The sequence below is a fragment of the Athene cunicularia genome, assembly GCF_003259725.1.
Source record: "Athene cunicularia isolate RWA chromosome 8 unlocalized genomic scaffold, athCun1 chr8_part1, whole genome shotgun sequence".
NCBI classification, from domain to species: domain Eukaryota; kingdom Metazoa; phylum Chordata; class Aves; order Strigiformes; family Strigidae; genus Athene; species Athene cunicularia.
Window position 1 is genome coordinate 23,782,025 of NW_020799109.1, and position 15,750 is coordinate 23,797,774.

Sequence of the window (15,750 nt, forward strand, 5' to 3'; positions counted from 1 at the left end):
TTCCGTCAAGAAAATGAGAGAAGCTGGTGAAAATAGTACTACAGCATTGTAAAGGTTGTAGTGTGTAATTTTGAGACATCAGTGTCTATGCTAGGAAGAATGGAGGAAAAAATACACAAACAGTTTTTATAATTCATTCAAATAGAACAGAGTTACTGGTAGAGCACAGAAATACTACAGTTGTTGGTATGAAAAGAAGGCGGCTGTGGCTTGAATTTGATTCCAAAAAAACCTGACTGCTTTAGAAAAAAACCTGTGACAATCCAGTTAATAGCCCCCTGGTTAAACACTTAGGCTTTGATGACAGTGTTAGACAATGAGGACTGCAAAGAAAAACACTGGAGGAAGAAAGTTGTGAACAATACTTATTTTTACATTTTTTTTTTCCCCCAAACTAAATGAGAAATGAACCCAAGTTTTTATTAAGTAATGCAGAGCAGTTTAAAAAAATCTTTCTAAAAGATAGACCTGTTTGACAGTGAATAAATGCAGAGCATGTTCTAAGAAGCAACCTATAATTCTTGGGCCATCTACAATCAATTTATTGAAGAGTGAGATTCCCATGATATGGGGAAGTGATCAGAAGCAGTGATTGAGATGATCACCAGTACAACTGTGTTCTGTGAAGAAAGGGTATTTTCAGAATGCATGGTGTCTATTTTTATATGCTGAAAATAAAAACCCTGTTGCCTTTGGTAACCTTTATACATAAGCTTCTGAAGACTGTTTCTGTAAGATACCTTTGAGAAATTGTTTTACTTTTTATGTGTGTGTGTAGAACCCTTGAATTTTGCCTTCTATGTTGGCTGAAAAAGTAACTACTGTAGAGTATGAGAAAAGGTTCTGCCTTTTCTGAGAAATGGGAAATTAAAATTTTAGTAATAGCTGTCAGTTCTTTATTAGTCACAAAGTAAGACAGTTAAGGTGAAGATGACATGTTTACCTTCATGAGTCATCTCTCAAAATTTTAAAGAAACTTTTTTGAAATTGAAATTAAAATGAAATAGCCTTAGATTACTTGATTAAGCAGCAAGCTACTTTTACTTGAGTGCACCCACATGGCTTTTTTTTCTAAAGGAAATAAATTTCACTCTTAAATCTTTATTTCAGCCTTTACTATTTCACTGATACACACCTGATGAAGAGCTTTTACAACTGATTCCATTCAAGATTACAGAGATTTCTATCAGTATCATCTGCATTTTAGAAATTATCTCATGAGTTGGGGCTCAAGTTTGATGTCCTGGGTTAGATCTCAGATATGGCTAGCTGTTCAGCTTCCCTCCTCCCAGCCCTCAAGCAGCTGTGACTATTGTAGTTAGGCACAGATGTCATCCCAGCTTCAGGGAAAGAAAGACAGGAGAGCACTTAGGGAGAATGAAGTTACCAATAATGATAAATCCAGGATAGCTGTAGGAGAACAGCAGCAAAGAGGAGATGGTCAGCCTTGAAGGGGGAAAAAAAAAAAAAGTCAGCAGTGACTTCTTCCAATCCTTTTGAGATAAATAGTCCAGAACACCAATACTTTTGTTGGAGAATGAGCAATTTCAGCTAGCAGAGAAAGTAAATGAGTGCTGAAGAGTATTTTGATCTGTTGGGATTTTGAGGGCTTTGCTGGGGAACTACAGGATAGTATTAGAAAAGGTGTAATGAAATGAAAGAGGTTTTTATTGTAAATGGAGGAGAAGACAGCATGAGTTTTCTGAGGTAAATATAATGGATTTTAACAATCAGTTATATTTAAGAGATACAGCACTAGGGAAGTTTATCCCTCCAATCCTAAAGATTTAAGCATCAGGAAAAGTTTGATTAATACATCCTAATCTGAATTACAACTCTTACCTCCTTATCTGAACCAGAATCTTCATCTAGATATGTTGGTCTGCATTGCTCTTTCCTCTATAAATCACTGTAACAGAATTCAGAAATTAAGACAATTTCAGTTATGAAAACCCAACTATCTTAAGAAATGTTTGTTTCAGTGCTTTTGAAGTTGTTTCTAGCAGCTTACATAGGCAAATAAAGTACAAGACTCTCCTGTTGAAAATCCAGGATAAATAAAGTAGAATAGGTTGAGAATAAGCCACACTATTTTACTTTTTTTAAAAAATAAAAATCAGAAGTGCAACCTAGTTTAATTTGTAATGGGATATAACTAGGCTATAAAAGATAAGGCTGCCTTTTATTATGTGATATCAGATAAATAGTAAATGTGACAGTGTAGAATGCATGATGATATACAGGCTACAATATAGGTAAGATTTTTTAATTATACATTATAAGATGGGGGGGGTGAAACAAACCTGCAGAAGCCTTGACTGTCAAATTTATATATTATATGCATCTTGTTTGGAATTACATGATGCTAACATGTTTTACAAACATCATGGATCTGGAATGAATGTGCTGTGTGCTCTTACCCATTCCAACAGAGCTTCCAGAACAGGTTACTGAAATGACATGAAACAGTAGTGTAACTGTTAGGTGGTAGGTTGTAAGCCAGAAAACATTAGTAGACTGTAGTCTGTGCTATAAAACTGTGCAAACCCATCAGATAGCAGTAGTTTTATAATGACTTAAATGTATGCCCTGGGAAAGGAATCCCAAGGAAATTACTACCCCTTTACACAATTTTTACTTTAAAAAATGTGCTCAGGTGTGATTCATAGAAGTTCTTGATTTGTTTGTTCAAGACCAATAATTCTATAAAACAAAACAATAAAAAATTCGTACCTACTTGTTTCTGTATTCTAGCCACTACTAACCTCTCAACTGACAATTAACTTCCCTCTATTCACCAGGTTATGGGTGACCCAGTTAAGAGGCACCTATGTAAATAAGTATGTCCAGTCCCAAAATGCTCCTGTGAAGTTTCCATCACAGATATTGCAAGATCACATCCATGAATTTACTCTGGAATCAACGCTAGAATAGGAAATTTCTATTCCATGCCACGTTTACTTGTATAACTTCAAATTACATTTTAAGCATCTAGCATGCATGAACAACAATACACTATTCAAAGAAATTTAAATTTTACCTGAATATATTTTTCTAGGACAAAATGTAAGCTTCAGCCCCTTATCAGTAACTGGTGATACTACCACTGTGTAGACATCCCCACAAGGTATTTCAGTGATATCGCAGTGACTGAGACCTGAACTAGGGGTACAGGTGAAATTGCCTTTTGAGCCATGTAAATCAGTATTGTAGTTTATCATTTCATCAGAAGCTCGCCAGTATACCCTGATACCATTACTGCCGAGCCTATACAGCTTCACCCCAGAAGGGCAGCAAGCACCTATTAAAATAAGAAACATTAACAAGCAAATTTTGTAAAACCACAATACATTATAAATTCCTAGAGTGCATTTTAGACCAGATGATACTATCACACTGATACCAGCACTTCAGTAAGAAATTATTATTTTACAGAAGGTCAGAATAATTCTTGAACTGAACTAGGGAAGAAAATGTTTTATCAGAATCATTATGGATCAGGAATTCAGCCACTGTTTTACATGTTGGAAAACTGTTGCTCTTTCCTGACTATGGACTGCCCAGAATCCTCTTCTGGTCTCTAAAATTTAATTATGCCATAGCATAATTAAAAATTGTTTCTGGAGCAATGTTATCAAAACTTTATATAGCCACTATAAGTATATGGTTTAAATGATAGGTGAAAATAATCCAAAGTGCATTTATTTTAAAGAGGGAACTGCAAGTGTATTAACTATGTATTGAATTTCAGCTGCACTATTTGTATGAAAGAAACACTGTACAAAGTAAGTTGCATATCAAGTCTTTTTCTTCACAATTGCATTTACAATGTACATACTGGAAGAATATCCTTGGTACGTGCAACTGGATGTCAAACCCGTTTCACTGATTGCTTTCAGAGACACTGTATAGTTGGTGCTGCAAGTGATGCATCCCAGAAGACAGTAGTTTTGAAGAGTGTGACACTTTGCCTGCCCTTTTGGAGACTCCAGTGTTGTTAAATATGTCTGTGCGCCCATTCCAACAGACCAGCTGATATTTGTTACAGACTGTGTCACTTGAGTTAGTATCAGGTCATTAGGGCAACAAGGAGCTTCAAAAGAACAAAAAATAGAGAAGTCAATCCTGGTTTGTACTTTGAAAATGGAAGGTATTTTGGGGGGTTGCAACTACAATAGTACATGATCAGGAGCAAATGAATAAAGATGTGCATACTTTTCAGGTAAACATTAGCATGCTGAAAAATACTTGACTATTCTGGCAAGCTTCTTATAAACAGAATGTCAATGTATGATCAACTTGTCTATAACCCTGAGTTATAACCCTGGAATTATGATATAAGATGACTGTTCACCAAGATACTAAAAATTACTAAAATTTGTCATCAGAATATCAGGGTACGTCTGTAATTTAGTTAAGCAGAATCCATGTCTACTCCTCAAGTCATACAGCTCAGTCCAGCTCTGTCTCTACTTCAAGTCTCTTCCTCTACAACATAGGATGACTGCAGCCAAGCTGCCTGTTAAAAATAGATCTTGGTGTACGTTAATCTCTGAGCTATGCCTGGGGATTGTCTGGGTAAGTGGTGCAGGGCAAAACTCTGCTAGCAAATCAATAGCAGGAATGGTGGGTAGGATATGCTTTAATCTGTTCTTCACACTGTTTGTTAACAGGGACATCACCTCTTGGCCTCTCCTGGTAATATTAAAAGTCAAAATGCTGACAAGGAAGTTATGCAGTTCCTTAATGGATTATGTTACTGTATTTCACTTAGCTGTGCCATATGATAATTGTTTGCACTAAGGCTTCTCAGTATGAAGCAAGTGCCAAGTGATCCCTCACACACACAAAGATAGATACATGTTTAAGCAGAGGACATCCAGCAACAGCTAGTATAATGTGCACACATTGTAATAAAAAAAGGCAAGCCAAAACCATCTAGAACAGTGGTTCCCAACCTGTGGTCTGTGGACCCCTGGGGGACCGTGATGTCATCACAGGGGGTCTGTGAAGCTTAAAGCAGGGGTGGGGAACATCCAGCCCAGAGACATTTGGTCTGGCCCACGGCAAGCACTGCACCTCCTTTTCCCACAGCCTCCTCCCCTCAATGCTCCTCTCATACTTGAGCTCCCCACACCCCTGCCCTGACACACTAGTACATTCAGTGCTAGTATGGTTGATGGGACCCACTTTAACTAGGTGGTTTTTCTCTTAAAGACATTTTCTTAACCCAGTGGCCTTCTTTAGGGCTACAATGGGGCTTAAGTCTGTTCCTCGAAGTGGTGGCCCTAGACCCATAAACAAAAATATATGGTGACTGCACACTGACAAACAAGGGGGCAGCTGAGAAGGATTGTAAAACCGTTTCATCAAATTTTAATGTAAAAATTGGCATCAAATTCACAATTAGCACATCAAAATACCATAAAATGGGCCATTTGAGCAAGAACAGTGTTGATGCCATTATTTTAAATTCATATGGAATCACTGTAATGAAGTTATTATCATAAGGTTGACATAGCTCTTAGGTATATGGTGTAGCTGAGGACTGTCAGTGTTAGGTTAATGGCTGGACTAGGTGATCTTCAAGGTCTTTTCCAACCTTGATGATTCTGTGATTCTGTGATAGCAGTATGTGCATTAACAGATTAACTTATTTCCCCTCCTCTCCAAATTTGAAGACCCTTCCTGAGAGAATTGAAATAAATATTTGATGCAGTCTAGTGCTTTAAATCTTGAATTAAGTCTTGGTGGTCCACAGCCACAAAAAGTATTTAAAGGGGGTCTGTGGTGAAGGAAAGGTTGGGAACCCCTGATCTAGAGAGACAGAATTATTTTAGTATTACGCTGCTAAGTATTTTTCACTATATACCATTCCCACATACCTGTCTCTAAAGGGACACTGTAACTTGGTAAGCTCTGTCCTGCTGGTGATCTTGCTATAGCACTAACAGAGAAAGCAGATCCACAGGGAAGACTAATTAAGGTACAAGAATTTCCAGAGCTTGTGCAATGCCAAAATCCAGCCTCTCCTCTGGCAGTGACAATATATGTAGCTTCTTCGTTGTTAGATTGCCAGTGCACACTGATTACAGAAGGAGCCTCCTTTGAGATATTTTTAATTTCAGGACTGCAAGGAGCTGAAATATTTCATATTATTTCATATATTAACAGTATTTAAACAGATTGTTTATGCATTATTATATAAGTTACATATGAAATTTAAATTCCAGTTGGAACTGACAAACTACTTTGGAAAGTTATATGACCCTTTCCTTAAATGTTTACTCCTGATGAGAATTTAGAACTTGTGACAGAACTGACAACATAAGGATTTTGCATACAAAATGAGAGATGAATTGTAAATCTGATTTTCAAAAACTTGGAGCTATAAGAATCTTTTAATACAAATCTGGTTTTAGGTCCCTACAGACAGTATATTTTTAAAGACTTCTAGTATTTTTTTTACTTTATTTTTATCAGTTACAGTAATTTAGCACTCCAGTAATGCTTTTCATCAATGAATCACTGCAGTGTGTAGCTAATTGTTTCTTCTGCTAAATAAGAATGATCATAATACCTGTTGCCACATACTTGGATGCACATGACATGTTGCTGCCCCTGGCCTCACTGAAAGAATAAACCGCAATGCTGTAGCGGGTGCTGCACTGCAGAGCTGACAAGGTGCAGGCCGTGGCAGAGTCATTGCAGAGCACCGTGCTGCGCCAGCCCACGGCCCTCGTCTCGTACACTTCAGCACCTCGGGCTGGAGCCCAGCTCACATGCACCGTGTCACTGGACACCAACACGGCCTGGAAGTCACCGGGGCAACAAGGGGCTGGGAACAGACAAGGCAGAGAGGTGCACTTGAACATGAACTGAACACTGGCATGAAACTGAAGAGCCTTGTTTTAGATATCTACGTTTCATCTCTCAGATCTCCAAAGACCGACACTGTGCAAACAGTCTCATTAATCCCAGACCTACTTCCCGAATTAATGCAGCATCCCTCCTTCCAAATTATTAGAGGGCATTCTACTGTATAGGTAAGACATAGGAATTATGTATATCCTTGATTTGAAATTTCAAAGCCTCTAGAGGTCAAATAACTCTAACAATATTCTTCACAGTTTCCCATTGAACTTGTTATTTTTTCATTTTCCAAACAAAAAATTCTATGAGGAATTTTGACTTTGGTACACCCTTCCTGAGGCAAGAGAAAAAAAAGACTAGAATTCAAATGTTATGCCAGGACTATGTGTTATTCATTCCTCCTTGCCTAATAATTGTTAACTGTTAAACTCTTTAAAAGTTTGTAAGCATCTTGTTGTAACTGACTACGCAAGCTAAATTCAACTGCAATGTGAAGTGGTTCTTTTTCTCTGCCAACCTTTGTGTGTTTTGCCCCGAGACTGAATAAAAATAGAAGTTTAAGTCATTATCTTCCAATAAAAATGTCCAATCAGCTCTACTGTGAACACAGTTAAAGAATCCAAAACAAATTTGAGAGAATTCATTGCTACTCACCAGTAGTGTAATTGAATACATCACCTAAAGGACTCTGCCCTGCCTTGTTATATGCAAAGACACTAATGAAATAAGTGAAGCCACAGTCCGACTGAAAATGGCATTGGGTATGTGATGTGTTGCAGTGCACTTCGAAGCCATCATCACTCTTCACAAAAACCACATAATAATGACCAAAATTTACACTAGACCATGATACCAACAAGTGGCCAGATTCATCCTCTTCAATTGATATATTTACTGGTGCGCAAGGAACTGAAAAAAACATTTAAAAAAAGAAAGAAAAAAGAATTTTAATCAGAATATTTTTATTGAAATTATACTTCTGGGGAATAAAGGAAGACAAGGAATATAGAGAATTATTTTACTCAGCTTGAATAGTTGCTCTGTCTTGTTCAAGGAAACAGCAACTTGTCTGCCATTACAGAGGATGCTACTTACATTTAGATGAAAAATGAGTATGATTTTTACAGAACAAAATAGATGCTACCTTCATGTTTTACAAAAAAGTGATCTGCTTAAGGAGCCCCCGTGAGCAGCAACAGTGGCACCAGGCAGTATTTCAGAAGGAACTGGCACAGTGTGTGCTCACAAATGGGAGTTTTCTATGACAATCAGGATACTAGCTTGAATAGCAGATGGCATCCAAGAGCCTTTATGTGAAAACCTTTTAAATATTGGTATGAAACTCACTGGCTGTGTCTAAAAAGAGCTGTCCTTTGCTCAGGTTTCCTTTCTGGTGGCTTCCCAAATTGCCACACTAAACTGTGAACTCCATGGCTTTTGCTTAAATAATTGACTTTTCTAGTTCAAAAAGTTTAGCTTGCTGCTATTAGAATTACTATACATGATCTAGCTGAAGCAGTGTTGCTGAGAAGATTACAGCCCACAGCTTAAAAATTGTGTCTTGCTTAAGGCTCTCTTATCCCATTAGATCTACCTCTGAGTTGCTCACATGGATGGTCTCTAACTCATATCAGTGAGAAGTAAAAATGAGGCATGTTGCATCAAATAATTAAGTAAATAATGTTGTGTCTTCAAAGTAGCACAGAGTAACAAAAATGGTTTAGGTTTTGCTTACATGGGCAGTTCGTCTGGCAGGACAGGAAGCAGTAATCTCTGACATGGCAGTGGTGCTAAGGAGCTGAAACAAGCAACCTTTGTCCTGACAAAGCTGCTACCTGAGAACAGTCTGTGAAGGTATCTAATCTAGTCTAGTGCTGCTGCTTTAGCTGGATGTGGTTTTGTTGACTAACAACTAGATTTAGCCTGGAACAGTTCTCAGCCTAGGGCCAGCCCTTAAAGCTATCTCCTGACAGACTTCTCCCAATCTATTTGTGACAGATCTGACACAGTAGGACAGATCTGTTATTCCTTACATTCATCTTACACTCAGAAAATTGACTTTAGAAGAGAGTCTTCTGGGAAGAGGAAAATGCGGGCTTACTGGTTCAGCCAACAATATATACACCGTTGCAAGTATTTCTCTCAGAAATATGAAGTAAGTCTAGGCTCTTATCCCTGAAATAGAAAGATACATGGCACAGTTCATGCACAAAGTTCAGAAGCAGAAATAACTATTTGAGAATTCAATTCATTCAATTGTAATGGACTAATTTACATTTGAAATGAAAGAAATATATGTTAAAATGCCATAAGCTATACAAGGATCAGTGACACATACTCGTTTTTAAGCTTACTGCATCAGTAGGTTTACTGGATCCAGCATCATTGTATGCTGTGACAGAAACATAATATTCAGAGCCGCACTGGAGTGATGGCACCGCGCAGGAGGCAGAAGATGTGTTACACTTCAGTTTCAAGAGTCCACTGGAGGCTGTCACACTGTAAGTTAGAGCTCCTTCTGCTGGCATCCAAGAAACTACAGCTCTTAAAGCACCGCTATTAAAAGTTACTTGAACATCCGCTGGTGCATTAGGACCTATGGTGTATCAGTTTGGAACATACAAATACAACTTAGCACGTGACCTACAGACAAGCTTTTTCACAACTTGCAAACTAAATACAATTTTTGTGGTGCAGACCTTACCCTCATTCATATTAGAGAGACCATTTTTTAAAGAAATATCTCTAGTTGTACACCAGCAGAAAGCTTTCTGTTGAAACTCCTTGCCTTATTTGAATATTTACTTCTCACAAATAGAAAAATCTTCAAACCAGTCTAAGCTTGCATAATCCATACCCAGGCCTGTCCTAGGTACAACTTCAGTGGTAGTGAATGGTATTTTTGCCTCGGTAATATTCATCAAACATAGCCACTTCATCTGAGCTTTCATGAACTTTGAGATGGGCTAAAACCAGTATGATCTGAAAATCTACCTAATGTATCTTTGAAAAAAATAACACAATCACACATACACATAAATACTTCCTGGTATTTTTTTTTTTTCTTTTTTTAATGCTTACTTGGTTTCAAAAAAGAAAATTTCTTACTTGTTCTTTGGTTATATGTGAAATCATCTCCAGGTATCCCATTGACATTCCAGGCATATGCTTTGATAGTATAGAGAGTTCCTGGATCTAGACTTGTAAATATCAGGGAGGTATCGGTGGTGTTCTCCTTCACCATTCTGCCCAAACCATCGGATCTCATGAGGGACACAGAGAATCCAGCTGCCATATACACAGCTTTCCAGCTCACTGCAATGGAGTCACAACTTGGAGAACTAACAGACAGAATTGGAGCAGCCAGGACTGTTGAGAAAGAACACCAGTTAAGCTTTTGGTTTTTCAGTAATATTGTTTGAAAGAGCCAAATTTGAAATGAGTACACAGACACAATAATCGTCAAACTCTGAGAGACAAATTCAGCGACAACAAAACCAGAAAAAGACATTAATGCAAGACTGACAGAATAAATATGGAAACTGATTTGGTGCATCCATTATGATATTACAGGTTTTGTAAATTGAATGTAACTCATGCACATGAAAGGTTGAGTCTGTAGAAGAATGAAAATCACCAAGAAAATACTGCATTTCCTGTCCTCTAAGTTTTACATTGTCTTATTATTTTATACTTTTAGTTGTTTTTTCATTTCTTCCATTCCCTCAAGTTATGGCTTTTGTTAAAATTTGATTCTGTTAAAATGAAGTACAGATATTCATACAAATTCTAGTAAAACTTCCTAGTAAACATTTAACTTACAGCACCGTCATAAAGCAAGCATTAATTCAGACTCTTGTCCTGCTCATTAAGTCAGATGGCTGAATTCCAGTTCTCAAAAACTGAAAGGAGAATGTGATCAACACAATTTAAAAGACAAGCTTATAATAATTCAGCACTGGTACACACCTGGGCTATACCATTTGTTTTCTGTTCAAATAAATAAAAAAAAAAAAAAAAAAAAAAAAGAGCTTGCAGAAATGCTTTATATTATAATAACATTACAGAATATGAAATAAGAATTTGAAAGTCCACCTGTTTTTGCTTTTCTGAAAGGTGATGGCTGGCTTTTTCCTCCTGAATTTATAGATCTGATAGTGATTCTATACAAGGTGGCAGGTTTCAGTCCCGTCACTGTGCCTGGAGAATTTGCAACTATAGTTTCAATGAAGGAATCTCCATCCTGTGCTGTCAGCAGATAACTAGTAGCCCCAGGTACTGCTCTCCATTCCACTGTGATACTGTTGCTAAGTTTTGAATAAGCTTGATCAATAACAGGTATGTCTGGAGCTAAAATGGGAATAATGATAGCATACTGAAGTTGGGGAACTCAGCCCTATGAAACACTCAGCACTCTGAACATTTCACAAAGACAAAGTGTAGGACAAATGGCCTACACCTTCTATGAATGTTGAAGTTAAATTAAGTTTAAATGAACATTAACAAAATATACAGTCTTGAGATACTCTAGACCAACTTTTATCTTTCAATAAAAATATTCTAGTACCCTTTTTTAACCTAGGTTGCACTGAGAGGTCTTTTTGTCTTGCTATGTAGCAAATTAATTATACTGGATGTTTACAGAAAGCAATATACAAAGCAGTGGGTGTTTATACAAAACAGTCTGAAATAGGATGCTGAATCACAGGTATTGCTATATCAGAACAACATACAGTAATTTAGTTCAGAAGGGACCATGAGAAGTCATCTTATCCAACCCCCTGCTCAGAGCAGATATACTTAGATATACATGACACATCAAATATCACAGTTAAATGCTTTTCTATTATGCTATGCTGCAGGCTATTCAGAAAGAGCTCCTGTGTACTGCACTCACAAAAGTAACTGTATTTCTCAACCACAAGTAATTTATGTTCAGCAATCAGCATTTTCAGACTAGAATCAACACATGTAAAGCAAGTCCATATATTGCAAGGCTGCAAAAAAACTCACTAGAAGAGAAAAAAAAGATAAAATGAAGGTGTATCCCACCTAAAATTAAGAAAAGGAATGAAAAAGTATTTGGCACAAAAGTATGCGCCTTGAGGCAAACGTTAATTTGTAGCAAGGCAGATAATCGGGGATTTCAGAGACCCTAACAACTATTATACATGGTTATAAAACTCCTGAGCATTATGTCTTCTCTCTTAGTCTCAAGCATTTTCTTTTTCAGCTACAGTCAGACACCCTCTTTCGCCCCATTTGTAAAAATGGTAACATATTCTATATGATCATGCCTATGTAACATTTTCATGTGTGTCTGTAATCTTTGAGCAAGCTTTTGCACTATGTTTTGTTTTTTTTTTTTTCTTTTAAAATACTGTCTTTAGTAACAATTCATTACCATTTCTGTACAGGAAATCCTCATGCAAGTCTAAGGGAGTTGCTTGCCTAACAGTTAAGTAAAGAATACACAGCACGTGATTTATATCAGAAATAAAATACGTAACAGTATAATCATTAATATCTGCTCTCTCCTAACTAAAATAGAGGGGTTTTTATTCCCTTCAGGTAAAACATTACTACTTTTTTATTTTCAATTTTTATTGTAATACTTTTATAAGAAACAAATTCTACTGGAAAAATAATGGCTATTTCTAAAAATTAACAGTTAAATTATCTTAGAAATGGAATTTCAACAGAATACTTTCAAAATTACATTTCAGTGATGAAATAAAAAAGCACTTCTGTTTATGTAGGTTCTTCTTCAATATCCACCAATGACTTATATGCTACAAGTCCTATTGTGAATGAAACAAAAATAATGTTTATCAGTATTGAAAAATGTATATAGCTCCACATCTGCATTTGAAATTAAAGGGTAGGTGATTTGGAAAGCTGCAGTCTGAGCAAGCTGTGCGTGGCAGGTCTGGGAAATACTTAAAAACGGAGGGGAAAAGGAGCTAATCATGCTAATATTGAACTCGGGAGGAGAAGCAGCAAGAGGCTTCAATGGGAATGACGGCTATTCCTTACCAGTACAATGAAACATCAAGGATAAAATCCCAGTCCTACAGGGGTCAATGGAAATTTTATGTCACAAAGTTTTCTTACTAACCAGTTGACTGCATAATCTGTGTTTCTGCAAGAGTAATTCCATTCTTGTCAATGGCTTCTGCTTGTATAGCATAAACAGTATCGGGAATTAATGAAGTTAGAGTTCCTTTAAGTGTAACATCACTAAAATGAGCCAGTAATGGATGTCCTACAGTATTCACAGCTGTAGCTATGACTCTGTAAGATGAGGCTCCTGAAAGCTTGGGCCATCTGAGATAAATGTTTCGTGATGTCACATCATATACAGACAGAGAGAAACCTAAAAAAAAAATAAATATATATATATCATAATCAAAAAACCATTTCAGTCATTCCTGAATGTAGTTCAGTCTTGACAAGTAGATGTCAGTGTCTTATCAAGCATCTATGTGACCTAATTTTCAGATGATAGGCAGTCCCTTGAATTGGACTGCTATTTCCCTTGTTCATTGTTGTAAACCATTAATTACTGTAATAACTGCTGCTTGCTCTCATAATATCATGTTGTGATGATGGTTATTCTTCTTAAAACCCCCATATGCTGTACTCTATTTTAGAGAAATACTGGGTATAATCTGCATGTGAGTGTACAACCAGTGTCAACAGTATTCCACACATGAATAGGCTCAAACGCTTGTTTTGCAAATCATGACAAGAATATGCTATAGTAAGTGTTCAGATACTGCAACATGTCTGCAATGATTAAGCATTTAAGACCCTTGACAGTGCAGTATATACAGGAATGTGTACTACACCCAGAGAATTAATGAATTCTGAGAGTGGTCCTTGCTATCTTGCATTCCTTATATTTTAAACTAGTCCGTATTCACATTTAAGGCAATATGATCTGCAGGCAAAAAATTGAAGACTGAGGAAAGTATAAAATGTTGTAAACCATCGGAAATATTTGCACTTAGGAGATCATGCTTCTTCTGGCGTGGGGTTTTTTTGGGGGGATGGGGAGTTTGCTTGTTGGTTTCTTTTTTATTAAAAGATACAAGAATTAATTGGGTGAGAATATGGGACAGTTTGAATCCCATTTATAGCACAGTTATGTAGGTAACGAACAGCACAATTTATCCAGCTAAGTGTTCTCCCTGGTTCACGCTAGTGTCAAGGCATAAGTGGTCTGTCAAAATCTTTGTGCGAGCATCCAACGGAATTGGCACTCCTAAAAATGAGGTTTAAAATTCATAGAAATATCAACATAGATTTTTTAAAGCTGATTCAAACTTCAAAACAATTTTTGTTTATAAAGCTGCTAGAACTTAAATAATTTATTAGAAATCACACGTTTGTGTGTTTTCTTCAGACCCATTCAAAAATAAACGGGCAAACCCCAAATACCATTTTGAAGATTTACCTGTGTTAGCTGAAAAGATCTGAAAAGGAAGATGTAAAAAACAATTAGAAATACAAAGTGAAATTTTTTCTTTGGAAAAATAAAAAACTAGGAACATTAGTAACAACAATAAAATACTACATTTTTAAAACACATTTTTAACACATTTTACTGATATGATGTATTTGTTCAGATTCTTTAAGCACAAAGTTTATGCGACCAATGAGATTTGGTACAGCTATGCAGATAGTATCACATCTTCATGTTCTTCTCTGAATCTGTCTACTGATCCATTTTTCAGTTGTTGACAGACTTCAAAAGACCTCGGGTCCTAATATATTATTTTTCAGTCACTTGTAAACAGTGCAAAAGTGTAATAGTAACAAAATAAGAATATAGAAGTCAGTCTCTAACCTAACTTTTAGTTTACTTTATAAAATAGTATCATTCTTGAAAATAGTTTTAAAGCAAATGAGTTATACTCACCATTTCGAGGCAGTTGAAAAGCAGTCCAATAAATACCAATGATTTACTTTTTGCACCGCACATCTTACCAGAACTTTGTTCCAGCCTTCATATGGGGATGAGCTCAGGTCGATCCCTGCTGTGACCATTAATATTTTGCAGCAGTAGGTTTTACTCTCTGGGAGGAGAGGAGGTTGCGCTAGGTTAGGCCCTCCTCCCTGCTGGACTGCAGCCTGCCAGTGGTTAGCAAAACCGTGGCGAAATGAGTCCCACACAGCACTGAACTTCTAGGCAGGCAGGTGGTGGGGTTTTTCCCCTTCTGTAACAGGATACAGTTTCTGCATTGCTTATACAAGATTCATAAAATAATTAAGCCCAATGTAAATTCGAAATTTGCTGTTCAGCTTATTATCTATTGTCATGTTTGTCCATTACAAGGATCTTTTTTTCTCTCACTAGCGACACCCTCGTCACCCTTCTCTTTGAATGGAAAACCGCCATGCCGACCGGGAACCACTCCTCTTCATGCTTCGTGTTGTGGAAATTTTCCTCTCATTTCTTTGTATCTGCTGTTTCTCCTTTGACAAGACGCCTTTATGACTTCAAACTCTAACTCTTGACAAGACGATTTTAGGCGTCAAGAAACAACATCTTTCTATGAACCAACAGTGTTTTGGTGGCTTACAGAACGCAACAGGGAACCTGGGGCCCGTTTTGATGCGGGAGCCACGGCGGCGAGGGGAGTTTCACACCCCGAGGGGACCCGGGACCACGGCAGGTTCCGCGAGGCCCCCGGCTGCTCCTCACACCACGCAAGGAGCCCGCCTCGGGGCTGGGGAGGCGGCTCCCGGCGTCCCGGGCTCACCTTTCGACAAGCGCCAGGAGGTCCCTTCCTCAGGGGACGAGCCCTGGTCACCGGGCGCTTCCCCAGAAGGCATTTCACACCCCACCATCGCAGGGAAAGGCGGCACCGG

General features: G+C 37.5%; 1 protein-coding gene across 7 annotated transcripts in view; it reads right to left on the reverse strand.

Moving 5' to 3' along the window:
* FNDC7 (fibronectin type III domain containing 7) overlaps positions 1-15,750 on the reverse strand; it is a 23,850-nt gene continuing 8,100 nt past the window's right edge. The window contains exons 1-14 of one of the 7 annotated variants that reach the window (XM_026854430.1): positions 14,798-15,744; positions 14,333-14,351; positions 12,992-13,249; positions 10,969-11,223; positions 9,982-10,242; positions 9,212-9,469; positions 7,528-7,782; positions 6,581-6,838; positions 5,886-6,140; positions 3,839-4,093; positions 3,041-3,301; positions 2,421-2,450; positions 1,843-1,909; positions 1-620 (exon numbers count right to left, since the gene is read on the reverse strand). In XM_026854430.1, the coding sequence (XP_026710231.1) occupies positions 1,869-1,909; positions 2,421-2,450; positions 3,041-3,301; positions 3,839-4,093; positions 5,886-6,140; positions 6,581-6,838; positions 7,528-7,782; positions 9,212-9,469; positions 9,982-10,242; positions 10,969-11,223; positions 12,992-13,249; positions 14,333-14,351; positions 14,798-14,860 (2,469 nt within the window). In that variant the 5' untranslated portion in view covers positions 14,861-15,744 and the 3' untranslated portion in view covers positions 1-620; positions 1,843-1,868. Of the gene's footprint in view, positions 621-646; positions 1,447-1,842; positions 1,910-2,420; positions 2,451-3,040; positions 3,302-3,838; positions 4,094-5,885; positions 6,141-6,580; positions 6,839-7,527; positions 7,783-9,211; positions 9,470-9,981; positions 10,243-10,968; positions 11,224-12,991; positions 13,250-14,332; positions 14,352-14,797; positions 15,745-15,750 lie in introns of those variants that run through there. The other 6 variants (XM_026854431.1, XM_026854429.1, XM_026854428.1 and 3 more) reach the window with 6 other exon arrangements.